The sequence below is a fragment of the Aspergillus tanneri genome (assembly GCF_003426965.1).
Source record: "Aspergillus tanneri strain NIH1004 chromosome Unknown AapTan_7_pilon_pilon_pilon, whole genome shotgun sequence".
Taxonomy (NCBI): Eukaryota; Fungi; Ascomycota; class Eurotiomycetes; order Eurotiales; family Aspergillaceae; genus Aspergillus; species Aspergillus tanneri.
Window position 1 is genome coordinate 3,649,114 of NW_022984634.1, and position 25,123 is coordinate 3,674,236.

A 25,123-nucleotide genomic window follows, 5' to 3' on the forward strand; every position below is an offset into this window, starting at 1 on the left:
CTGCCTAGATGTTAATCAATCTTCCTATTCCCTCCCACCTCACACACATCTTCATCCATAAAGAGAAAGAAGGAGATAGAGAAATTTCACTCTCACATCACAACGTTAGGTAAACGACCGAGGAATCCGACGAGACTGCCTCGTATAGGCATCATCCAGATCCCTAGGAACCACCACAGGTGGCGCAAACCGAACACGACACTCCGACGACGACAACAACGAAAACGGCGACAGCGGCGAATTTAACGGAGGGCAAAAGTCACGAGTCACCAGGATAGAATTCGGAAAATTCAGAGGATGATGGGGAGGAAGAAACGGGCCGAATTCGCTCAGATACATCTCCCAGGGGTCCTCGGGGACCCGATCGCCGTCCTTAATCAGACCTCTAAGCACGAGCAATCGATATATGAATCGCTCGAACTCCACCCAGTCACAACCATAGGGTCGGTGAGGAATGCCATCCCGGCCTGTGTGCTTCCAGACGAGGCCGCGGAGGGCAGTGATGGTGGCCGGGATCTCTTGTCCTGCTTTGGTCATTATGTTATGTCTGTGACTGGCCGGTGAAGAGGGATTGTAGGATGAAGATGAGAGAGAAGGTAAGAGGGCAAAATGAAGGGGAGGAGGGGCAATACTCACCTTTCCCTGGATTCTGTGCAGAAGACAGAGTGAATGCGCGAGGCTTTATAGAACAAGGCTTGGAGGGCTGAATCTTGCCGGTGTGGATTGTGATGGATGCCGTTTTGTAGTGGAAAACTCCGGAGATGACAAGTTATTCTCCATTGTGGATGACGGGAGTGAAATGAAAAATGGAGCAGCTCTGGGAGTTTAATATTACGGGTAGGAGCAGAAGGATGAGTGGTTTAGTTGGTGGTCTTGTTTTATATCGTGAGGCCGGAAGCGATTATCAAAGCGTCGGATAGACTTCCCGTTTCTGGATCATCTAGTCTTCCCCTCACCCAGAAAGAAGCAACGGCCGGTAGATAAAGCAAGATCTCCCTCTCATTTCATTTCGATTCCTTTCGTTTGGTCATCTCGTCTTCCGGAAATCTCCGTGTCCTGTTTGCTGTTCTGGTATACTATATCCTACTACAGATCGCCCATCATGCAGATCAAAGTCGAGGATCCCCCCAAAATAGTCCTTAAGGGTACCCCAAGAGAGGTATCTCTCAGTTCTAATCCACGGTACTACAGTTCTAATATGATGGGTATTTGACCAGATTGGCCTTGAACATGGCCGTCAGCTCCGACAACATATCCACAGGCAGCTAGACGTCTACGAGGAGATGTTCCAGTATACTGCCAACATGTCCTGGGATGCTGTCCGTGGGCTGGCTGAGGAATTCCGCGTGGCCTCGGAGCAAAACACTCCTGATATCTACGCCGAAATGCAGGGAATCGCAGAAGCCACGGGACGGGATATCTTGGATATCGTGGCCCTGAACTGTCGCAGTGAGATCTCCATGGGGAGTTTCTCCGATGGCTGCACAAGTCTCTCGTGGAAGAAGGATGATGCCCGGGTTCTGGCGCAGAATTGGGATTGGACCGGCATGGTGAAAGAGAATATTGCGTTGATGTCCATCGAGCAAGTGGGCAAGCCGAAGATCTACATGGTTACCGAGGTAAGTTATTGCCCGAAACGAGGAGGGAACAGAAAGGGATCTATATGCCCTGACTCAACGAACCACAGGCCGGTATTGTAGGAAAGATTGGATTTAATAGTTCTGGCGTCGGAGTCTGTCTCAATGCTATCAAGGCGCATCCCTGTATCAGCTCCAAAGTGCCTATCCATATGGCGCTTCGTCTGTGTCTCGAGAGTACCTCTGTGGAAAACGCGGTGCAAGCCATTGCCTCCCTGGGAGGAATAGCCACTAGTGCACATATATTGGTTGCTGATAGCACGACATCTCTGGGACTCGAGCTATCGCCTCTGGGAGATGTGCATCTGCGGGAGAACGAGAGCGGAATTATCACCCATGCTAACTATTTCCTTAAGAACCGTCATGTGGTGGAGCCCAACTGGGCACCCAGTTCTCCCATCCGACAGGATCGAATCGACCAGCTGACGAGTGAGATGGTTCGAGAAGGGATCCAAGGAGACAGCCTCACGCCGTCGCTGCTGCGCGAGACCATATTCTCTGATACCTCCAATGCACCCAATTCCATCTGTGCCTGCTACGAGGATCTGAATAAACACCGTACGATTCGGAGTATTACTTTGTTTAATATCGTCATGATCCTGCAAGCATATAGCCCAGAAGCGGAGGTAGTCATTGGACAGCCGGGGACTACCGAAGCGCATTCCGTTATCAAAATGCCCTGGAATTAAATATCCCTTCAGAGGCGTGGGGAACTCCATCGGTCTGTCTAGTTTTCCGGAACACAGGCAAAGGAATACAAGGCTTGAATGCAAAGGGATGGATGTTCTCACTCACAACTGATGTCAAACAAAGAAATAATGGAAACGTCCATTGAGAGTTGATACCAAAATGGCATTCCTTATCCATGATAACGGACAGAATACAAAGGAGGCCATCTGACAATGTCTTTATTCTGCGTAGTATATAAACTCCCAGATATCCACCCATCAGGGTGTGTCATCATCAGAACCCTGTTCATTTTGATCCCGCTTCTACAACACTGCCGATTCTACCAACCTTTCTAACGCGAATCTTCTACACAACTTCACTCCATTGCCTTCCCTACAATCTCAGCGAGTTCTCAATCGCGCGCCAACATGTCTACCACCTACTGTGGCATTGCCAAGGAACGCAAGGAGCTCCTTGCCCAGCTGCACGAGCAGCTCTTACTGCTGGCCCAGGGCCCAGAGGTCATCGATATCGACGTCGTCTTGTACCGCATTGACGACCTGACTGATCAGTTGTCAGATCTCGACGATGCGAAGTACCAGATCCAGGACCAGGGCCAGGAGGAGGATACGGACGCCGAAGAGGAGTTCTACTCAGGTGAGCAGCCGGCCGACGACGACGAAGGCGAGACGGTGGAGTGTGTGAACTGCATGATGCAGGAGCAGCGGTGCATCCATCGCTGCGAGGTCGATGAATGTCGTGTCTGCACGGCCCGTTGGTATTATTGTAACTATTGCCTGGAGAATGTTGGTGTTCCTGCCAGGGCTAACTGATTTTAGGTTGTTCGAATCTCTCGATGTGAATTTCAGGGTGAGGTAGTGTTTGTTTTGTTTTGTTTTGAATAGTCTTTGAGTTGTTCTTGAAATGTTTTGGTCTGCGTTTTTTTTTTTTTTTTTTCCTAACTTTCGCGATGTCATTTGAGACCATTTAGTTAAGAATGAATGTTGTCGAATGGGAGAAAAGCGAAATGCTCATTTGTAGACTATAGTAGAGCACCTAGTACATGTGGGAACCTGCATCCACTCTAGCCGCCACACCGTCAAGGGGTACCGCGGAAGTAGATAGGACGGACCCACTGATTGGCCATTCAAAGCATGAATTCGTCATTGCAGCATGTCCTAACGATTCCATCTGCCCCTCAATTCTTCTTCATCCATCTATTTGGAAAAGAAATCTTCTGGAAGTGAAATCATCTAGAAAAGACCATGGCGTCTGCCACCGGTATCCCCCAGGAACATCCCCAGACCATCGAAGCTCAAGAAGATGAACCTCTCTTGGGTCGACCCGGTCAAGTTGTCCAGAAAGAGACAGATTATATCTTTTATAACCTGTTCACGGGTAAGTTCTGGGATTGGTCACAGTAAGAACAAGGCTGATGGTTAATGTAGGATCGGCTACAGTGGCCCAGTTTGGAATCTGGATTGTAGGTCTATTGTAATTCAAGAGAGCTACAGTGTAAGACTGACCGATATTATCATATTAGCTAGTCATCCTCGTCTGGTCTGGCATCCTCTCCCATAACTTAATCTTCTTCTCCGCTCACCCGGTGAGTCTATATTATCCGCTTCAATATCCCGACAATCGAGCTAATTCGTCACAGCTGCTCAACTCCTCGGCCCTTCTCCTACAAGTACAGGCGTCTCTGATTCTACAGCCCACCGTCACACCCCAGCAGAAGCTCCGAGGGACACGCATCCATTACGCCCTCCAAACCATCAGCGTGGCGGCGTTCATCATCGCCTTCATAATCATTGAAATCAACAAGGGCGATCATCCGCACTTCGACTCGCCCCACGGCGTGTTGGGTCTCGTCACGTATATCTTGATTATCCTGCAGGCTCTCGGCGGGGTTATCCAGTACTTTCTTCCCGTTCAAGTTCTGGGGAGTATCGACCGCGGAAAACGCTTCTATAAGTATCATAGGGTGTCTGGATATATGCTGCTCCTTGTGGAATTAGCAACGGTGGCGGCGGCCACGCGCACCGACTTCAATCTCGCGGTGTTGTCAATTTCTCTGTGGTCGGTCCTGGTGGCGATCGTGGTGCTGATTGCCGGTGTTGGGGGCCGAATTAAGAAGGGTAAGCTGGGACTATAATATAATTTTTAAACTCCTTATGCGTTAATTATGGTTTTTTCTTCTCTTTTCTTTTCTTTTCTTTTTTTTTTTTTTTTTTTTTTTTTTTTTGAAATTATTTGATAAACCTGCAAGGATAATAAGTTGATAGGACTAATAGGCATAGTACAAGGCGAGCGAATGAAACAATTCCATGCAATCTATCTTCTTTCTGTAGTGAATTAATTCTATTAAATTCTGAGTATTAATTCAAGTATCAAACTCTAAATAATAACCATAGAATGTCGTCTGGTCTATGCGTGGAGAAAGTGGATGCACCCAAACGGGAAAAGCGCCAGCATCGCCAGATTTGGTTCGATTTCTCCGACTTTCTCGCATTGCACCACCTCCCTTATCTCTCTCTCTCTCTTCCTCTCTCGTCCTCTCTCACAATGGCGTCATCTCGAACCCCCTATGTCTGCCTGAAATGCAGACTAACACGCCCCGTCCTCCGGCGTCAATTCTCTGTGTCGACGCGTCACTCAGAAACCATTCGACCAGCCACCGCTCCAAAGCCAACTCCCGATATTAAACACATTCGCCAGAACGCAGAGCTCTACTCGAAAAACAGCCTGGATCGGAACTACCCATCGCACGCGGACCATCCCTTTCAAATCCAGCAGTTATCCGATGAGACTCGCCGTCTAGACCACGATCTCAAAGCCCCCCGATCCCGCATCAAGCAGCTGGAGAAGTCCATCGCGCAGCTCGCCCGTCAGGATGACCAGACCGATGCCAGGGAACAAGAGCTGGCGAACCTACGGTCGGAGGCACAGCGATTGAAGGACGAGTCGCTGGCCATGGCGACTCGGAGATCGGCGTGCACAGATCAGATCCACAAATTGGCCCTGTCCCTGCCCAACCTCTCTTCTACCAAAACTCCCGTCGGCCACAATGCTCGACTCATCGAATATATCAACTTTGATCCTCAATCGCCGCCCAACTGTGCTGTGCGACCGGACCCGACCCGCTCGCACGTCGCCATCGGCACCTCGCTCGGCCTTCTCGACTTCACCAGCTCCGCAACCACCACTGGCTGGGGCTGGTACTTCCTTCTCAACGAGGGGGCACTACTGGAACAGGCTCTGATCCAATACTCCCTGAGCGTGGCGCGCAAACACGGCTGGAAACCCGTCTCTCCTCCTTCCATTGTCTACTCCTACGTCGCCGAGGCCTGCGGCTTCCAGCCGCGCGACCAGCACAACGAGCAGCAGATCTGGTCCATCGTACAAAGCGACAAGGACCGGTCCAAACCCCCGAGATCTCTCGCCGCCACCGCCGAGATCCCCCTGGCCGCCATGTACGCCGGTCGCGACTTCGACGCCGTCGATCTGCCCGTCAAGCTGGTCGGGCCCAGCCGATGCTATCGTGCCGAGGCTGGCTCCCGCGGCGTCGACACCAAGGGACTCTACCGAGTGCATGAGTTCACCAAGGTCGAGATGTTCGCATGGGCCGACAATCTTCCCACCGGGTCATCATCATCAGCAGCAGCATCCGTCACATCAGACGACCTCTTCAATGAACTTCTCTCCATCCAGATCGAGATCCTCTCCACTCTCGGTCTCCCATGTCGCGTCCTCGAGATGCCCACCGCCGATCTGGGCGCTAGCGCCAGTCGAAAACGCGATATCGAGGCTCTCTTCCCGTCCCGACTGCGTGCAGCATCGTCCACGTCTCCCGGAGACTCATTGCTCGAATCCGCCTGGGGCGAGGTCACCTCTGCATCTATCTGTACGGATTATCAGAGTCGACGACTGGGGACGCGCGTGCGCGGCGGAAGTATCAAGGAATCTCGATTCCCTCACACGGTCAACGGCACGGCGATGGCAGTGCCGAGGGTGTTGGCGGCGATCCTGGAGAATGGATGGGATGAGAAACGCGGCGTGGTGGTTATACCCGAGGTTCTGAGGAATTATATGGGAGGGATGGAAGTTATTGGGTCTTAGAGATATGTATAATAAATAGTTACATGTACGGAGTGCTCCGTATATTAATGGTATATCAATCAGCTCCATGTACATATATATAAATCTACACTCGTCCTCGTCCCTTTGGACAAATACGAAGTACACGGCAGATGCCTGTATACTGGAATCGATGAGTTTAATTGATCGTACATCATATCTCATATATCACATTTTCTTGGTCGAACCTGTACATTACAAACAAGGCCGGATGGATCAGAAGAATAGTACTCCGTATAAAGATGAGGAAATCCCTCCAAGAAAAAGACACAGAACACCAATAGATAGGTAACTAACGGAGTATCGTGAGTCATAACACATGCCAGACGTTAAATCATTATCGTAGAAAAAGGGGGGGAAATAAAAAAAAAAAAAAAAAAAAAAAAGGCCGAAACTGTTAAATTGTCAACACTTAGCCGGTCACATTGCAAACAGGAGAAAATGAAGGCAAGTAAATTATCCGTGGGTATCGATAGATGTATCATAAAAACTGGGTTCGTAAATTCTGGATCTGGTCGTCAATCATTCGTCTCTATTCTCTGTCTTCTGTTCTGTTCAGTCCCAGGGAACATCTGCATCTTCGACTTTAATGCAGGTTAAATACGGAAGGCCAGCATCGGTCATCTCCGCTCCCTTCAGGTCGAGCTCGAGAAAGTTCCTCATCAGCGGTTTGACGATCTCGCGAGCTAGCCGTTTGATTTCATCCATCTTGCGCTCGAATCGTTTCAAAACCTCTCGCGTGTACAATGACTCCGAGGAGGGGGTTGGGTGAACTTTGAGGAATTTCTTGAGCTCGTCATGGGTCAGGTACGCTTGGCTGGAGGACGATCCGATCAGGCGGTACACCTGAGCGGAAGACATGGGCGGAACGGCCGTGGTGGTTTGCGAGGGACGACTGGTATGGTTGGGGGCGTTCGAATGGGGGTTGGAGGAGGTGGGATGCTTTAGAATGGGAACCGGGGGTGGCGTCGTACTGTCCACCAGCCATTGTCGAAACAGGGAGATTGCCAGCCAATCGAGATATGCATTTCCGGGACTGACCCGTTCGCCGCGGGAGGTGGTGAGCGTCAGCCGGAGGAGCTTGGAGTCCACGCGCGCCTTCATAAACTCGAGGTCCTCCACTTTATCCTCGATGATGTCCAACACGGTGTCAGGAAGGGGGGAGTAGGAGCCATTGCGCAAGTGAGATAGTCCTGCTGGCCATTGACCGACGACGTGAATCAGAGCTTCTGAATAGATCACGCGGCTCCGCGCAAGGAATCCGAGCTTGAGGTAGCTCGGAGGATACTTGGCAATCTGCTTGAACAGCCGCGAACCAAATCCTAACAGGTGGTGATCCACTCGGGGCCCAGTGACCGCAAGAGCGTCGTACATGTCAGCCAGCGCCAGCAGAGCCCGGCACTCCGCATAGGCAGTTGCAATGTTCACGCTGTTCAACGCCGGTGGGTAGTTATAGAACAGGAGGAAGAGGTTATCATAGTCACGGACAATGGGATCCATCGGCGCGTTCGCCCCGCCCGTCGAGTGAGGCAGGTTCATGACAGTCTGCATCCCTGCGAGATTGGCCATTGAGCGAACAAATCCTGCTTGGGAGCTAGAGGGCTTGGTCATCGATGGGGGATACTGGCTCGCATCATTCCCAAACGCACTGGAAAAACTCGGCGGCTAACCACAAGGTCAAAATGTAAGAACCTGACTTTGCTGCGGACAGAGGGAAAACGCCAATTATCAGGTAATTGGACCTACCTTCTGGACCAAGATCGGCTCTTCGTCCTCGGACTTGCTCTCCCAGTCCAATTCGTATCTCCACCTCTTTTTCTCGGGCGCCCAGGGCATGGCTCCGGGGTCGGACTGGGCCAAAGTTGAACCATTCGATAGGGACGAGTTGTCTTCGCTGACTCTCGACAGTGCCCCCGGGTCCACATTCGGGGGCCTCGGGACAGCCTGTCCTGACCACTCTTCGCGGGTGCTCGTTTCGAAGAACCCAGAGCATTGCGCCAATATGAGCCGGTGGAGAAGGTACCGCTTCTCCTGACCACCTGCGCGGATGACGATCTCCACGTCCCCCGTGTGCGTGAAGACGGGAAAATCATTCTGGGGCTGATGGGCAAGGCCCCCATGATGTGAGCGACTTGAGCGATGTCGCCGACTAGAGTGGGAATGGCGCGAAACTGATGAGGGCACGCTCGGCATGGGAAGGGACCGGTCCAGAATTTGGGCCTGCGAGACCATTTCGATAGTATTCGCGGCGGCGGCGGTGGTGGTCGTGGTGGTGTTGGTGGAAGACTTGGTGGTCATGGTCGGGCAAGGCGCTTAAGGAAACGCGCAGTGTGACAGGACACCAGAATGGGTGCGCTGGTGAACGTTTTCATCCAATACCAACGCAGGGCGGAAATTTTTTCAGGAAGATTTTATTCAGTCGGTCAACGACAGACGCAAGAAAGGAATGAGTGTTCTGCAGGAAAACCCCTCAAGAGCGCACGATCTGGTGGCAAACCTCGCGCGATGGACGCGAATCAACGGACGTACAAAAAGGGTGGAAAATGGGTGTGGACAGTCAAGCAGATGTCTCGGATATTCCAAGCAAAGACAAGTCAAATCGAATCGTCTCGAGGGACAGGAAGAAGTGAGACCTGATATGATGAGAGGATCCACTTCATGCAGCCAAGTCCAGACAGTTCCTCCATAAATAAACAAACAATGAGAGAAGAAATGAAGGGATTCGAGATTTCCTGCGTCTCTCGTCTGTCTCTCCGTTTGTCTCTGACTGACTCTCTCTCTAAGAAACTGTGAATCTCGTCGTTTTCTTTTCTTTTCTCCCTTTTTTTTTATGTTTTTTCTTCTTCAGACATTGTTTACTTGTCGATTAGTCATCAACTCACATGCACGTGCTGATAGTGCTGACTCAGCCTCCCCCGCCGAAAAAGCACCGATCGAGTCATCTTCTCTTCTTTTCTTCTTCGTATCCTTTCTTGTCTTCTCGCTTGGTCATCGCCGTTTTCTTCTCGTGTTCGTGACTCCCCTCTCTCGCCATCGCAACCGATGCTTAAGTTGTGCCACTAAGTCCGCTGCACGTCCAATTCGACTTGATCCGTGAGCCTCTCGTCCAAGGATGATGGCTAGTGCCGTACTCGAATCCCCCTCGCGAGTTGTAGTTTGGTTGTTCTGGATCAATATTTCTCATCGCCGAGCTCTGTCACTAGCGTGATGACCAAGGGTTGCTACACCTGCCGCCGCCGACGCATCATTTGCGACAATGGTCTCCCTACGTGTCGAAAGTGTCGAGATGCGGGAAAAGAATGTCTGGGGTATCAGAAACCCCTTGTCTGGGTCAAGGGGGGCGTTGCTAGCCGTGGAAAGATGATGGGCCGTACTTTTGATGATATCGTGTCCACTTCTTCGCGGACATGTAAGAGTTCAATCAACGCAGAGCCCGTCGAGCAGATCGGACCATTGCAAATACAAAATGCACGGGAGACTGGATCAAGTGCTACGCATGTGCAGGAGAGCAACGGTCAGGCCTCTGCCCAGGCAGTGGTCACTTATGCCAACTACACCCCCACGCCCCGCAGCCTAGTAGATCCGGTGGTCAAAGACCTGAGTCCCATGACAAGGCGCTATATCTCTCACTGTAGGTGATACGACAAGCCCTCCATGTCAAATAGCATCTAATCCGTCTCGCAAAGTCAACCAGCATCTCATCACTTATCTTGCGCTATATTCTGACGTAAATAATCCTTTCCGTCAACTCGCACCGCTGGTTGGGGAGTCCCCGGTCCTCGCATACGCACTGGCGGCTACTGGAGCTCTACACTGCGCAGTCCTGGCGAATTGTGATTTCTCGCCCACGCCATGGGCGACAGACGCATCGGCGCTCACCAAGACCGTATTATCGCCGCAAGATGTTGAAAAGGCCGTGGTTAGCTCCATGACCCGACGTCCATCTTCCAAGACCTATGAGCACTTCCTCGGATTGAAGCAGCGCACCCTCCATCAACTGTCGTTGGATCTCCGTGACCCGGACAAACGAAACGATTCCCGGATTTTGGCTTCGATCATGATGCTTGCACTCATGGATGCCATTGAGTCCGGTGATGGAGCGTGGAAATATCATTTGGAAGGTGCTAAGAAATTGTTAATGAGTCGGGGCCTGGAGAAAAATGCTCCCCTGACACGGAGCGTAACGGACTCCCTCCATACCTTTGCTATCGACGGATTTCTCCTGTATGCTTCCCACCCCGTATGACGGCCACAAATAGTGCTGATTTGGCCACCCTTAGTATCCAGCTCATGGGCTCCACACTCGCCCGGCCGGGATCCCTGACAAGGCCCTTTTACTCTTCAGATATGGGCCCGGAAGTTCTAAAACGCTTGGAGCAAACATCATGGGTAGGATGCCCTGCGTACCTACTCGAGGTCATCTTCATCCTCCATGAAGGCTGGTGTGCCCAGCCCGACTCTAATTCCAGCTCACATCCCACCATGAACTTTCACTCAACCTTCCTGCCTGAGGGTTCAAATCCCTTCCAGTTCCCCTGTGCTATCCTCCATCACATTAAAGCCTTCGACCCCCTTGCCTGGGCCGAAGACATGCAGAGCTGCCTCTATCTTCCGGACCTGTCCATGCGCGTCACACTGGCCAGTGTCTTTCGCGCTGCCGTGTATCTGTACGCCGGTCGAGTCCTCTCCCAGCCTCGCACGGGCGTCGCTCAGTCCCATAACTCAGGTCTCCCTTCCGATCACAGCGACGTGACTAACTCACTGATCCGCGAGATTGCCTTTATCCCCATCACGGACCCACATTTCAAATGCCTCATTTGGCCGACCTTCATCGCCGGCGCCGAGTGCAGAGATCCCTGTCAGCGACCCATCCTCCTGCAGACCCTGAGCAACTTGTACTACGATATCACCAGCATCAATGTCCGCAATGCCGCTTGGGTCCTGAGTTTGATGTGGCGGAAGCGCGATGCCAGACGGCAGGGAACCCAGCAGGAAAACTCCGTCGTACCGCTGATGGTCATGACTCCGCCCGGGTCGTCTAACTCGCCTTCCGTTTGCGAAATTGATGACGATTTTGATTGGTTTCAGGAACTGGATGATTCCCGCATTGATTGGCTATTCATATAGAGGTTTAGTAGCAAATGACTTCCACAGCAGAATTGTATATGTATATATTTGTGTATATCTAAAGAATAGCACCCTTGATGATGATGGACATCCTTTCCAATGTATATACATTGTGCACTTTTGGCTACCCAAGGAGCTTGGTCTCAGCTAATAGATGTGTATTTCGAGGCAAGAAATAACATATCAAAGTGAAAAAGGATAGACAGGGCACATCAATGTCCGTGATGAAATCCCATAAAAGCGAAATGCTATCAGACAAGAATGTAAATTTAAGGAGATGAAAAAAAGGAGAAGAAAAGAAAAGAATTGGGGGCAGTGGGGAATCTGACACGCTGGACAAAAGACACAGATCGGGGAATCAATTCCGCTCCTAAATGAACAAAGAGGAAAGGAAATAAAAGTCGCTCAGCGTAGCAAACTGAATGGTATAATATCAAACGAAACCTAGAGCAGCAATGGTTGACCAAGGCATGTCGAGGAGCCGGGGTATATAACTATCCTCGTGTCTGTACTGCTGACAAAGCGAAAATCTGATAAGGTCTTGAATCCTCTGCTTCCGACCAAGTGAAAAGTAAACATCTGGACACGCAGATAAGGGGACAAAGACAAATAACAACATGCGCCAGATGAGGGATATATGCACACACTCCGTCTGATCTAAATGCAGTGATCTCAGCAAAAAAATAAAAATAAAAATAAAAAAAGCACGCTCATCGTTGCAGGGATGCAAGATAAAAGTAAAATGGAAATGGAAATCAGATCACAGGAGCAAAAGCCTGCAAATGTAAACAAAGAGCAGTTGTTGGGCACAGATGCATGATCAGAATCCATAACAGGAGTCCAATCAAGCACACATGGCTGTTGTAGGATAGGAAGAAACATCCAGTAACACAACTCTCATGCATGAAAGGATCAGGGGATTGAGTGAAGGCATGACGCTCTTGGTAGCAACCATGTAGGCGTCAATGGCGAGATGGAAGGAGAGGAGGGAGTATAGACTTGCATGTCAAGGGTGTGATGAACTAGAAAACGGCTGCCAGGCCGTTCCTTGAATGGCGTCTACTGAACCGTTTCTTTCCTTTAACAGAGTCGGAATCATTCGCCTGATGTTTGACTAAGGTGGTTCGACCCGAAGATGACGGGTTTTCGTGGTGCATCTCAGAATTACGGTCCAGAGTATTGGCATGGCTCGACAATTCCGACGATAGATCACGGAAAGCTTCATCCGCAGAATATGATCCATTTCTTTGCTGAGCCAAAGCCATCTCACGGGCTCGATCGAGGGCGTCGAGCCATTCCTGTGCCACCAAAGCGGTCGCACCGGCATTACCAGAGGAAGGTTTGGGGTCTTCGAAAACGAAATGTTTGTCTCGCTACAGACAGGTTAGCAAGAATGCGTCAGAAGAGCAAAGGATGGTGGTTCCTACAGTATCCACCACCCAGCATGAAAACCCCTTCGAATCGGTCGAGGCGCGATACTGTGTCCCAGGGGTAAGCAACGACAGTTCCGTCTTTGCCTTCTTTTCATCACCTCCAGATGCGGCCAAGATTATGCGAGCCGACGAAGTCACCATGACCAATCGCTGCCGCTTTTTCGTGGTGCTCCCTCCAAAAAACCGCGAGAATTTCTTGGGTGCCTCGACTTCACCATTCCCATTTTTCGAAACAGGGCTGTGAGGAGCCGGCGAAGACAAAACAACCAAATTCCCCAGCTTGAGTATTCGCTCGTTGATTTTCGTCAGCACGGGAGACCACTCAATATCCAGTTGGCTCGGGGGGGGCAGCTCGGTCACCAGCCTGGGGACTATCCTCGAGCCAGCATTGGCGGCACCTGATGGTGCAGTGGAGATGCTCGGAGGGAAGCTGTCACCGTCTCCGCCGTTGAGCTTGATGGGCTCGCGAGGCGGCGGAATGTACGCCTTGAGACGGGGGGCCTTTCGTTTCCACAACTCCGAGCCCCAGGGCATTCCCTGGAAGAATTCATGGTTTTTAATATGCTCGATAGGTAGACGTCGTGCTGGGTCCAGAACGAGTAGACGTTCGACGAGATCCCGGGCCACGGTAGGAAACCCAATAGGAAATTCGTATTCGAGAGCCACAATTTTTTGGAAGGTTTGGTACTCATTTCCGGCCTTGAATGGAGGACGGCCAGCCAGGAGCTGGTAAATGATACAACCGAACGCCCACAAGTCACTTGCTTTACAAGCATTTTTGTCCGTGAGCAGTTCTGGGCTGACATATTCCGCCGTGCCAACAAAGGAACTGGCACGCTCTTCTGCTGGAAGATCGGTCGAGTCCAGAGGTAACATCCCGCTCGAGCTCGGATCAGGTCTCGGCAGAGTCTTGAGAATCTTTGCTGTTCCAAAGTCCGTGATTTTGACGTGCATCTGGCTGTCAAGAAGCACGTTCTCTGGCTTCAGGTCTCGATGGATAACGCCGCGTCGATGCATATAGTCTATGGTGTCGAGAATCTGGGCACCGTAAAACCTCGTGCACTCCTCGTCGAATGTAGACATGCGTTTCAACACCCCTAACAGTTCTCCACCCTTGCAAAGATCCAAGACGAAATATAATGAACGCTCATCTTGGAAAGTATAATACAGTCGAACAATACCCGGGTGTTCGGTGAGCCGGTTCAAGGTGTCCTTCTCAATGTTCACATATTTGACCTTTTTCTCCTTGATGATATGTCGTTTGTCCAATATCTTAATCGCGTATTCCTTCAGAGTCTGGCGATCCGTGCCAAGGACAACAGTACTGTACGAGCCTTCTCCTAGGGTGTTCCCAAACGAGAAATCACGGACCCCCTTTTTGATATAGCGCGCAACAGGTTTTCCATTGGAGTCAATTTCCTGTCTTACCGAGACGGCCGCCCCACGGTCCTGCCACTCTTCACTACTTGAAGCAGGGCCATTCTCCATTCCATATGGTGACCCCGAGAGCTGAGAAGAGCCGCCGCCGCCACCGCGCGCATGAGCGCGGGAAGACTGACGCATCACCATAGGCCCACTACCAGCAGGTAGCTGCGCAGTCCTGTAGGATCGATCACTGTGACTATTATCACGCACGGGAACTCCTGCCTGAAAAGCTGCCGAGCCACCACGAGACTCTGCGCGGGCTTGGCTTTCGGATGCCGACGACGCCGCTGAATCGGTACGGATCCGGTAGCAACTCTCCCTGGGAGCTAATGTTGACGTCGAACCATTCGCGAAAATACCCGATAAAGGGCGAGAGGGGCCTGGCGGAGAGTGCTGCTGCTGCTGGGTCATATACGGGGGAAATTGCAGACCCGACTGCTGCTGTGATTCTAAGTAAGGAAGGAAGGTGGAATTTCGATTCTCGGCGGGATTTGCGGAGTCATCTTGGACATCATCACCGGAGGATGGTGCTGGAGAGTAGGGAAGAGACGTTGAGCTGCCTGATGGTTGAAGTAGGGTCGATTCACACTTGGGATCGGGGACTGCTGGTGGTACTGAGACAGCGGCCGAGGTTGAGGTCGCGGTCTGCTCAGACGAATGTAGAGACGAGTCATCCGGATTTGCTATCCGGAGACCTCCCAGAGACTGGGAAAGACTGAGGTCCCCGTCCATGACGGGCATCGATGGTGGTGGGGCGGACGGTCTAATTGTTAAACAATCGGACCGGGTGGCTTAAAAGGAGGGTTGACGATGGGGGAGAGAGACGGGAGAGACGGAGGTGAGCAGCCAAGACAAGACACCACCACGGTAGAGGAAAGGGAGGGGGAAAAGGAGGACGAAAGGGACGGAAAAAACCAAAGGCTACTATATTATTCTTACGATTATTATTTGCAACCGACAAATAATAACGGTAATAATAATAATAATAATAAATAAATAAATAAATAAATGGAATAATAAAACCAGAATCGAATAAGAATAGTTGGAGAGAATGAGAGGGCACTCGGCCGACGTGGACTAAGGCGGCGGTCGGAGACACAGTGATTGATGCATGGTACGGATACAACTGTGGATGACTCAGGGACAGAAGGAGGAAGAGGGAGATAATATAGATGGAGGGGATAACGGGGGGATAACGAAGAGACAAAAGGGAGAGAAGAAGAGAGAGAGAGAGAAAGAAAAATGAAGTTGGAAGAAGAGGCTGAGATGGATTGCAGCCTTAGGATCCATCCGTTTCCGAATCGGGCAAGTCAGTTCAGTTGTGATGGTTATTATTAGCAGCGCCAGAACAGTCGAGGCTCGGAAATCTCCCGGCCTGGGGGTGGGTTATATTTAGCTGGGCTGAATGGTGTCTTGGTCAACAATTATGGCCAGTTTTTCTTTGTTTTTTTCTCAATTGTGATCGCATTCTCTCTCTCTCTCTCTCCTGCATCGTTCATGGTCTCGGGAAGCCAGTCACTCAGGTTTCCCTTTTGGGGATGCTATCTTCTATACACCAAAGGACCCCCGCCACAGTATGATATAGGATACTAAAAAAAAATGAAATAAACCCTCTACATCGACATGCTACCATATTGTATCTATCATATAATCGAGATGAAGATGTGTATATACAAAATAAAACATCTCTCTTCTCATCCACTGTTGTAGACCCTCAGTAACAGAAATATACAGTGCATCCATCAGTAGAATGGCTCCTTCCTGACACTGAAGTGGACTTTCCCAACAGAGCTGAGAAACTAGACAAGCCATATTTCTGTGTTTAAATGTCGATTAAATGGGAACTCGTTCAATGCTACGTACTAGTAGTTTCCACTACTCTTTTTTGTTGGCTGCCTATTCCGAAGTACTACTCTATATCCTGCATCCAATCGAGCAGAGATACTACATACCTATACCCATGCTTCGATTTAAACCAACCTGTATCTCCCTTGAGGAGGAAGACCTTAACTGTCACCTCGAGAGTATTTTTGCTCGCCATTCTCTACCTTCGACGGGCGAGCAGCAGGATGTAGAAAAGATCAGCAACTATGGGAGTCAAGAAACATCCATCGACTCGGATCAGTCCCTTCTCTATTCTTTTGCACGATTGACTATATCAGACCCAGGCTACTGTAGTGAATCTAAGTCTTCCTCGATTCTAGACCAATTGCAGACAGACTGGAGGAAACGTGATACCGTGTGCGGTTCTACACTGGTTGAACCTGACTCCTCTGAAACATCCCTATGCAATGACTCTGGTCGCCTATTTGCTAAGGGTGAGCCCTATGCTCTATATGATGTTCAGGCCATACACAGTGACTTAAGTCATCCGCTAAGCAAACATTTGCCAGATGCATATCATGTTGTGACGCACCATGATTCACTGGAGGACCATTCCCACTCCAGTTTTCACGCTGAGCCACTGGTTCCCTGGCAGCTCTCTCTGAACACGCCCCATGAAAAAGAGATAATATTCTTCAGGTCCCCACGTGGCAATATTGCTTTACCACAGGCTCTAGTTGCCCTTGGGGAGAGAGCTGTGTTCAGTAGCTTTTCTCTTCCTCCTCCCTTTTCAGCACGCAAGGTTCTCTCTGACAGTGGTCATCGCCAAAGAGAAGTAAACACAACTGGTACTGGACACCCATGCAATGGACACTATTTCGATTGGGCAAAAAAGGCTAACTGTTTCGATTTGATTGGTAGGAAGCCTCAGAGATATCGTTATATCAAATAGAACAAACAAGATACTTCACTCAGACCGACCTGCCAAGTTCCATTCAGTAACCACACCATCTATCAAACTTCTTACGGAAATTGCTCTTGATCAAAGGGCACTGCAGGCATTCACGATGGCCGACCTTACAACAAAGAGAGCAAGAAAGGGAAAGAGCTTTAATGCCAACTTCCCCCCGTCGCAAACCCTATCGGCAGATCGTGCAAGTGACAAACACTCTACCAACAAGGAGTCGAAAGACAGGTCTCGGGAGAACCAGCAATTAGCATGTAACCCTGTTAGAGCTACAGTTTCAACTAAAGGCTCTCGCGATAGCTCTAGACCAGAATCGCTCGGAAGAGGTTGCACAGGTCCTATAAGAAAAGTAAGTACGAAAGTATTAAACTATGTAGATAACCAGGGGGTTGACGAGATCAAAGATGGTCAAAATTACACAGACAAGCGTCGATAGGAGAGCTAGTGTAGACAGCCTGCATACCAATCCTGCCACCAGCCCATCAGCTCTCGAAGGTGACCATGCTGAGATCTCGCCCACGAACCACTGGAAGAGACAGCCCAGAGGTCGTTATCTACAGGCCGCGATTACGCAGGTAGGTGCCCCTTCCGTCGTGAAGACCTTTATTCAGTCATGTATATGATACTGACCACCGTTGTAGGGTGAAAATAATAACAAAACAGACGTCCGCCCTCGCCCACGTGCTCAAGGGCTACGGCCTAATCCCTTCGCCTCCGCAATTCTTCGACAGCGTTGCATGGCTACGAACATCGGAGCGGCAGATAGTCCCTATGCATCTTCGGTTGTTGCCCAAGACTCGCTGGTACCTGCAAACGCATCGACACATACCGAACAGGGGAGTTCAGCAACTCCACATGGGAATGGAAGTAGCCAACCAGGGACGGTACGAATATTTCTATCTTGGCCTCTTACGGTGATTGTCTGAATTTTGACTGACGCAATGAGTTGAAAAGGACAAAGACCTGACTGATTCTATTTTGGCGGAAGCTGTCGAATTCCAGAAACATGTGGATCGCCTGGTGGCGGAGGTTGACGATGAGCGTGATGATACTATTTATGATTTCGGGTTAGCATTGATGAGACGTACACCTCTGGGCGAATGGTATCGACGCGCAAATAAGATTAAGAGAGACGAATAAGTTGGACTTGTCGGCGGCACCTGCTTGGAGAGGCATCTTGCTCTGTTCAGCAGATGCTGCTTTCTATTTCGCTTCGCCTATCTAAACAGGAAGGAGTTGCGCCCTCAACAGATGCTATCAAAAGGGACCAAAAAAGAAAAAAGAAAAAAAAAATTTGAAATGAAAAAAAAAAAAAAAATTAGAATTATTGAACAGTATGGCCAATCTCGTAAATGGGCACGGTGGCGGACTACCCGCGGACGCCCGTACAAACTGTCAGTTGACTCCACCAACATGAAGAATCAGTAGATCGTTGGCGCACTACATGTTAAGAGTAGTACTTCAAGTAGTACTTCGTACGTAGTCGATACGTGTCCTCGATTCAGTAGGTTGAACTGCTAGTATAATGCTAATCGCACTGCCTCACCGCTTAGCTCGTTCGTTACGCGTCCCCAACCCCACTGAAACTGTGATGGCCATCATGTGCCTGCTTCCCATTCTGGCCGCGAGGACTCCATACGGAGTAGAGCAAGAAACCATCACGCCGTCGATCCTCGTGTCCTTTGCAACGTAATGATATTCTGACTATCCTACACCCTAGCTTAGCTTCTACCCAAGTCTTTCCTCGGCACTCCGTACGATAGCTACCTACAGAGTATTGAGTGACAGGGATCCTGATCAGGTTTATCCACTCTACAGAGTATGTACTCCAGGGTAGATAGATAGGTGTATTTATTCCATATGTACTCCTTACATATCAAATACTCCATAGGAATTAACATAGTAGCATGCGCGAAGTATCATTCTACTGTGAGTGACCTCGGTAGTCTCAGTGTTGTTTTGTCCCTGGAATAGATGAAACAGATGTTTCAGGTTTATACGCCATACTCCGTGCTTTCTACATACACTAGTAGCAAGGTTCATGCTTGGCAGATGGGAACCAGCTATCGTTACATGTCATCTGAATGATAGTTTAGTGGCATCTTAGGAGTTTAAAGTGAACACCGAAAGGAGAAAGACCATTGAACCATAGATCAATTATCTTAATGCATTTATCACTGTCTGGTCATGCGCTAATCTATTCATGGCATACAATCACTCCACCGGATACTTCTGTTGATCACCAATGACGAATGATGCGTATTTGCACAAAATGAGACAATGGACATGAAAGCACAGCCAAGAATGCAGGGCACCGTCTGTATAAACTCTAAACAGAGAAAGAAATTGAAGAACAAAAAAAAAAAAGGCATTGGCTCGAAAATCTAGTTCTTGCAGGTGACATCAACACAAAATGCCCGCAAAATATCTCCCGAATATCGCTTCAAATAAAGAGAAAAAAGAATCAATGGCTCCAGTTGTCCGTAATCCTATATCTAATTGTTTTTTAACCTCCCCCCCTTAATTCAATATTAACCAGGACACATTAGTGCAGATGCATAGTGCTTACTGGCCCTGGGCGAAAAGCTGAGCGCCATCAACCAAGCGCCTTTCGGCGTTCTGTCTACCGTTGACGAAGTCAGGGTAGTTCAGTGTGAGCTCGACAGCACCGTTGACAATGTTGTCCACAGCCTCGACACCCAGCATGAAAGAGTGATCCTGGTTACCGACCTCGTACCGCCAGCTACCGAAGCGACCACGGGTCCAGATATCCTGGGCCTGGAGTCTCGGCAGGATCTGAGTAAGAGCACCCTCGCGCTCCAGAGAGGGGGTGGGGTAGCCATGGTCGAAGCGGCGGTGATAGGTGGATACGATCTCGTCGGTGGGCTTGAGCATCTCAGTGTTGACGAGACCCTGGATCGACTCGGCCAGGAGAGTTTCGTAGTTGACAGGTTTCATGGAGGATTCGGAGACCTCCAACATGATGGACCAGTAGGGGCCGTCCTGAGCATCGGAGCTCTTGGGTTTGGACCCATCTGCGAGCTGCAAGGTAGGCAGTTTCTTGGAAGCATCAGGCTGGTTGTAAGGAGAGTAGTTGGAGAAGATAGTGGCACGGTAGAAGGGGCAGTTATCCTCAGGGAAGTACAGCTAATAAGTCAACAGGTTAGCCTTCGTGTATCCATACGTGCTACAATATCCGACTTACCCAGCACTTGTCACCGATTCTCTCAGGGCGGCTGCCACGGATACCAATACCGATCACATGGGTAGAAGAGTAGAAGAGCTGCTTGGTGAGGCCAACCAGTTCTTGATCACCCATTTGCTCGGCGAGGAAGTCCACAGCCATGGTGGAGACGAGCTTCTTGTAGCCGACGGTGGTTCCATCGGCAAGCTGAACGGTCTTGTTGCCGGCGTTGACCTTCACAACCTTGCCCTTCTCACCGAAGCGAGTCTTCTCCTTGGGCAGGGTGTCGGCAACCGCAATCCAGATACCACCAGTACCACCATGTGCAGGGAAACGGAAAGTAGCGTTGGGGCCCCAGTTACCGGCGGTCTTGTTGAGGATGACGTTGGTGGTAACAGCCTTGAGGTTGGGAGCGGCAACACGCTCACCAAGCCAAGCGCATTGCATCTGGAGTTTCCGTCTGGTTAGCAACCTTTATATCCTTGTGGCGGCTAACAGTGGCCGCGTCCAACACAACTTATCCATCGACTGTGCGACTCACCTTAGTTGTCGGCACAGCCCAGACTTTGTAGTTGTAAGGTCTCATGAAGAGATCGGCGATACCAGTTCCCATCATGCGGACAATCCACTCGTCGAAGTCCTTGGGCTTGGTGTTGGCCACACGGGCCTCAAGAGCAGCATCAATCATGCCGTCAATGCATTTAACCTGCTCCTGCTTGGGAAGCATGGAGATGTTGTTCTGGAAAGGATAGGGAACCCATTGGCCCTGGCAGCGGACGTAGGAGATACGCTGGTGGGTATACCAGTCATCGTCCTTGGGGAGGGCCTCGTTGATGCAGTCGTCGAAGTACTTGTAGTGGGAGAAGATAACATGACCACCGACATCATAAAGCTACCAACAGATCAGATCAGTCCTGTCGCCTTTTCCCGGAGATAATTGAGATAGGACTTACGAATCCTTCGGGGGTAACATCGGTGGAAGCAAGACCACCGGGAGTCTCGTTGCTATCCACAATCAACCACGAGGGGCCATTCTGCGCGAACAATCAGCTTGAGGTCGTTGACCTTGCGCAATTACAAGGACCGGTGTCGTACAATCTGGTTCAGACGCTTAGCAGCACCCAAGCCAGTTGGGCCTGCACCAATGACGAGAACGTCGACGGAGCTGGAGTTGAAGGAAAAGCGAAGTTAGCGTCGTTTCGGCGGACCCCTAAGTAGAGATTCTCTCTTACATATCTGGGTGGGTCATTCTGCCTTGTAGGATATCCTGGAAGCTTGGAACGCGATTCAATGTCTTGCGGGCGAGACTAAGCATAGAAAATATCTATGGAGCTGCAAGAGACTGCAGTATTTAAAGAAGCAGCAATGGGGGGCGAACAGTGGTTAAGGAGGAGAAGGTAGAAGAACGGTGGGAGAGAGGTCGCGAAAGTTGGGTGTCTTGCAGACGGTCGGGAAAACAAAACGTGACAAGAGCCAGCGTCCACCGGTGTGGGGAGTATTCTGTTTCAAGTTTAGGCCCTAGTAAGAGCCAGAGCAATAAAATGGAAGGCGTGCTGTGTGTACCCTAGAAAGGGGAAAAGGGGAAAGCCAAATCTAACCCAGGAACGTCAAAATTAAAAAATAAACCCCTAAACTCAAAAAAAAAAAAAAAAAAAAAGACAGGCGGCGATATAAGTAAGTATATATCAAGATGGCCATAGTCAACGGCTTTATGCCATCCACCCCTTTATGCCATCCACCCCATCTCTACGATCTGGTTGGATAGGAGTAGGTCAGTTTCCCCTATCTTCCTGGTGAACAGCAGACGTTCGTTGGTTGGTTCCTACTATTAAGATACTTAGGTAACATCCCGTTTGGTAACGATGAGGATCTGATAGGCAGTCAACCGATTATAGTATACGTACTTGGTAGCGCACACGGACTTACCTCATACATAGCAATTTGCGATTGGGTTATATTGCTGCTTATCATGAATCATTTTAAATGCAGTATCCCTGATCTCCTTCACATATACGTACCATCTGTGCTCATCAGTAAGCACCATTGCGTTGCTCTTGGCAGGTACTTGGGGGATTGGGAGTTTTACTTCCCCTCAGTTGGTGCTTTTAAGTATCCTACTATCTACTTCAGGAGGAACAAATTTGCTTCATAATAATTGCTGTTTTTTCTTAGCTTACTGTAGTCTATGGAGACAACTATACTCTTTGCCTGTTGGTATACGAGTCGAGTCCCATATCGCTATCTACTCCGTACACAGTGTAACTACTGTCTAATTAACCATTTCTCGCCCACTGTCTTGTCTGACAGGATGACGACGACTCTACTATATGTATGTGCTCCGATATACGGAGTATGTAAGTATTCAGTACCTCCATCTATGAGGAACCACCCTGTTCTGCACCCTGAGCACTCAGGACACTTGATCATCCCTTATTCGATCCATCAGATTTGCCAGGACTGGATTCGTAGTTCCACCGATTGTCATTCCTTGAAATGGAAATCCTAAGAAGATCCCGAGTCGTTTTCCAGAAGCCGCAAAAACGTTTATCAGCATTAAGATGGCCAGGATGACGGACCTATCCGACACAGACCAATTAAACCCCCAGACAGGAAGGATCTAGTTGGAGGTAAATGCTTGAGGTCTTTCTTTTGTTAACAATTAATTAATTTGATTTTTATTCCATTTTATTTCAATCCTTCATTTAATTTTTTTTTTCTTGTTTCTTCTCATTTTTATGTTATCAGGTTTGATCCAACAAGACTCTGCTCTCACTGCTTGATGAATTTCTATTTTTCTACACAGCTAAGCCCTATTATGCTCCTCGTACCTGGATTGTAGAGTACATGTTGCAGTAAGGACAGAAAAGGGTATCATCCCGAGTACCGTTGTGACCCCCGTGGGTCATGCATCCCCTGTAAGACCAACGAGAAACGTAACCAACTTCTTAAAACGTTACTGAATCAAGGTGTTGGCGACGAGCATTCTACCATTCGATCGCCGAATGCTCCACTGGGCAGGGGACCTTTGCCGCAACGCTATGGACAAGTGGCCGCTCAACGCGGGTAAGTGAGCTTGGCTAGCGGCGTGCTTGCGTAATTCATGTAGTGCCAATTAAGGCGGTGTTAATTTTGATCAACACTCTAATGTTGCAGTGTAATCCTTAGGCTACTTGATCTAACATATGATTTTTTTTTTTTTTTTTTTTCATACATACAAACTGATCGACACCGAATTTGTTTTCATATCTACTCCGTATATGTAGTTATATGCCGTACATAAATCATGACTAAATACTTCGTATTTGTCTCTGAAGTCAATTGCCACATGACTTATAAAAAAAGAATTTTTTGGCTATTATTGTAAACAAAATAAAATAAAATGAGATAAGAGAGGGACCTAGAGAGTAAGAAGAATACTGCGTAGGTCAGAGCGAACGGAAAAGGGGCAACAGAGCCAGAAGTGGACCCTGGAGATTGACACCAATACTAGGTACTTGCCACGAGATTGAAGAAGTTCTAAGTATTGCATTGCCCCACGCAAGCACCAATGGATGAAGATTGGTTTCACGGGGAGGTTCGGAGTCTGGGAGTCTGGGACCATGGAAGTGGAGCTCCATATTCGAAGCAATTTAAACTGATGGCCGGGAATTGTACATCCTCCGTGAAACAAGCAGAGTGGCCGGCTTTTGGGAAAGGAAAAATCTGGTATCTTAAGAAGACAGAATAACAACCAGTCTGGGCACATTGAAGTCATGGAAGCCATTGATGAATAGCCACCGCCCTTCGCAAGTGCCAGTCCAGTACCAGTAGCAACTCGACGGTAATTTCTCGGGGAGGCGTGGGTGTATGTAAGGCACAAAGAGGTACAAAGTACACGACCGTATACCTACCTACGAAGAGGTACCTGTACCTACCACTGAGAACCTCATTTATCGATCTATTGATACCCACATCATTTACGCCCCTCTTGTCTCCACCTATCCAGTCCAGACACTCTTCACTCGTAACTCCCCGTCAGAATCACTGGCAGTGTTTCAAGTCTTCCTCTTACTATGGGGTAAATTGGTGCTAATAATAATTTTAAATGAGGAACACCATGGACAAGAAAGTAATTGGGATTAGAACATTTGACTTTCGACCTAGATTTAATTTCCTCGGACACACTGGTTTGGGATTGGCTGTGCGCAGTCCCTACTACTTAGTACTACGACTACGATTAGTATAGGTTCGAAGCCAGGAAAGCCTGCCTAATAGGATCCTTCACCGGACAGAAGACTAAGCCTGGCGCTTTCAACGAACGACACATTGTATCCTGGCCACGATTCATACGTCTTAGTTCTTACGGTCTTCTGGTTGATGCGGATCCAGACCCTCTCTTTCTTCCTCCCTGGTTCTTGCGCCCCTTAAAACCAGCACTATTATTACTAAGGTAATAATAGGTCATCACCTGGTAATAATCATTAGAATGAAAGTTACCTTACCTACCCTAATGCGTAAGGCCGTCCCGCATTCGCAACTTTATCCAACAAAAAATAAAAAAAAAAAGATCGCTTATCCTTCCTCCCCTCTCCAAAGATAAACGACCCGATTTCAAAGGGAAAAAAAAAAAAAAAGAAAAATACGTTCCTCCGTCCCTCGTTTCCATAGTCCATCCAGCCGTCCTCCAGAAGGTACTTGTTTCCCTCTTCCCTCTCCACTTCATTGCTCCTCATTGTTGTTC

The 25,123-nt window shown here is 49.2% G+C and overlaps 8 protein-coding genes across 8 annotated transcripts; 4 read left to right on the forward strand and 4 right to left on the reverse strand.

Moving 5' to 3' along the window:
* Nucleotides 1–105: 105 nt before the first annotated feature.
* Nucleotides 106–537, reverse strand: ATNIH1004_007809 (uncharacterized protein; the record flags this gene model as incomplete). The annotated part of the gene is made up of 1 exon (XM_033572425.1): nucleotides 106–537. One exon carries the CDS (start codon nucleotides 535–537, stop codon nucleotides 106–108), a length of 432 nt encoding a protein of 143 aa, XP_033425740.1.
* A 565-nt stretch (nucleotides 538–1,102) lies between these two features.
* On the forward strand, nucleotides 1,103–2,326 carry ATNIH1004_007810 (putative acyl-CoA:6-aminopenicillanic-acid-acyltransferase; the record flags this gene model as incomplete). Its single annotated transcript, XM_033572426.1, has 3 exons — nucleotides 1,103–1,159; nucleotides 1,218–1,619; nucleotides 1,688–2,326. 3 exons carry the CDS (start codon nucleotides 1,103–1,105, stop codon nucleotides 2,324–2,326), a joined length of 1,098 nt encoding a protein of 365 aa, XP_033425741.1.
* A 408-nt stretch (nucleotides 2,327–2,734) lies between these two features.
* Nucleotides 2,735–6,425, forward strand: DIA4 (Serine--tRNA ligase, mitochondrial; the record flags this gene model as incomplete). The annotated part of the gene is made up of 7 exons (XM_033572427.1): nucleotides 2,735–3,084; nucleotides 3,146–3,176; nucleotides 3,599–3,704; nucleotides 3,755–3,789; nucleotides 3,850–3,912; nucleotides 3,967–4,444; nucleotides 4,981–6,425. 7 exons carry the CDS (start codon nucleotides 2,735–2,737, stop codon nucleotides 6,423–6,425), a joined length of 2,508 nt encoding a protein of 835 aa, XP_033425742.1.
* Nucleotides 6,426–6,998: 573 nt separating this feature from the next.
* On the reverse strand, nucleotides 6,999–8,741 carry ATNIH1004_007812 (uncharacterized protein; the record flags this gene model as incomplete). Its single annotated transcript, XM_033572428.1, has 2 exons — nucleotides 6,999–8,108; nucleotides 8,190–8,741. 2 exons carry the CDS (start codon nucleotides 8,739–8,741, stop codon nucleotides 6,999–7,001), a joined length of 1,662 nt encoding a protein of 553 aa, XP_033425743.1.
* A 909-nt stretch (nucleotides 8,742–9,650) lies between these two features.
* On the forward strand, nucleotides 9,651–11,570 carry ATNIH1004_007813 (Zn(II)2Cys6 transcription factor; the record flags this gene model as incomplete). The annotated part of the gene is made up of 3 exons (XM_033572429.1): nucleotides 9,651–10,074; nucleotides 10,130–10,667; nucleotides 10,724–11,570. The coding sequence occupies 3 exons, from the start codon at nucleotides 9,651–9,653 to the stop codon at nucleotides 11,568–11,570; spliced, it is 1,809 nt and encodes a 602-aa protein (XP_033425744.1).
* Nucleotides 11,571–12,592: 1,022 nt separating this feature from the next.
* PKH3 (PDPK1 family serine/threonine-protein kinase) lies at nucleotides 12,593–15,169 on the reverse strand (the record flags this gene model as incomplete). The annotated part of the gene is made up of 2 exons (XM_033572430.1): nucleotides 12,593–12,943; nucleotides 12,998–15,169. 2 exons carry the CDS (start codon nucleotides 15,167–15,169, stop codon nucleotides 12,593–12,595), a joined length of 2,523 nt encoding a protein of 840 aa, XP_033425745.1.
* Nucleotides 15,170–17,623: 2,454 nt separating this feature from the next.
* ATNIH1004_007815 (uncharacterized protein) lies at nucleotides 17,624–18,359 on the forward strand (the record flags this gene model as incomplete). Its single annotated transcript, XM_033572431.1, has 3 exons — nucleotides 17,624–17,794; nucleotides 17,861–18,103; nucleotides 18,174–18,359. The coding sequence occupies 3 exons, from the start codon at nucleotides 17,624–17,626 to the stop codon at nucleotides 18,357–18,359; spliced, it is 600 nt and encodes a 199-aa protein (XP_033425746.1).
* A 1,425-nt stretch (nucleotides 18,360–19,784) lies between these two features.
* ATNIH1004_007816 (protoporphyrinogen/coproporphyrinogen oxidase) lies at nucleotides 19,785–21,718 on the reverse strand (the record flags this gene model as incomplete). Its single annotated transcript, XM_033572432.1, has 6 exons — nucleotides 19,785–20,366; nucleotides 20,425–20,850; nucleotides 20,945–21,295; nucleotides 21,357–21,437; nucleotides 21,499–21,568; nucleotides 21,636–21,718. The coding sequence occupies 6 exons, from the start codon at nucleotides 21,716–21,718 to the stop codon at nucleotides 19,785–19,787; spliced, it is 1,593 nt and encodes a 530-aa protein (XP_033425747.1).
* Nucleotides 21,719–25,123: the final 3,405 nt, after the last annotated feature.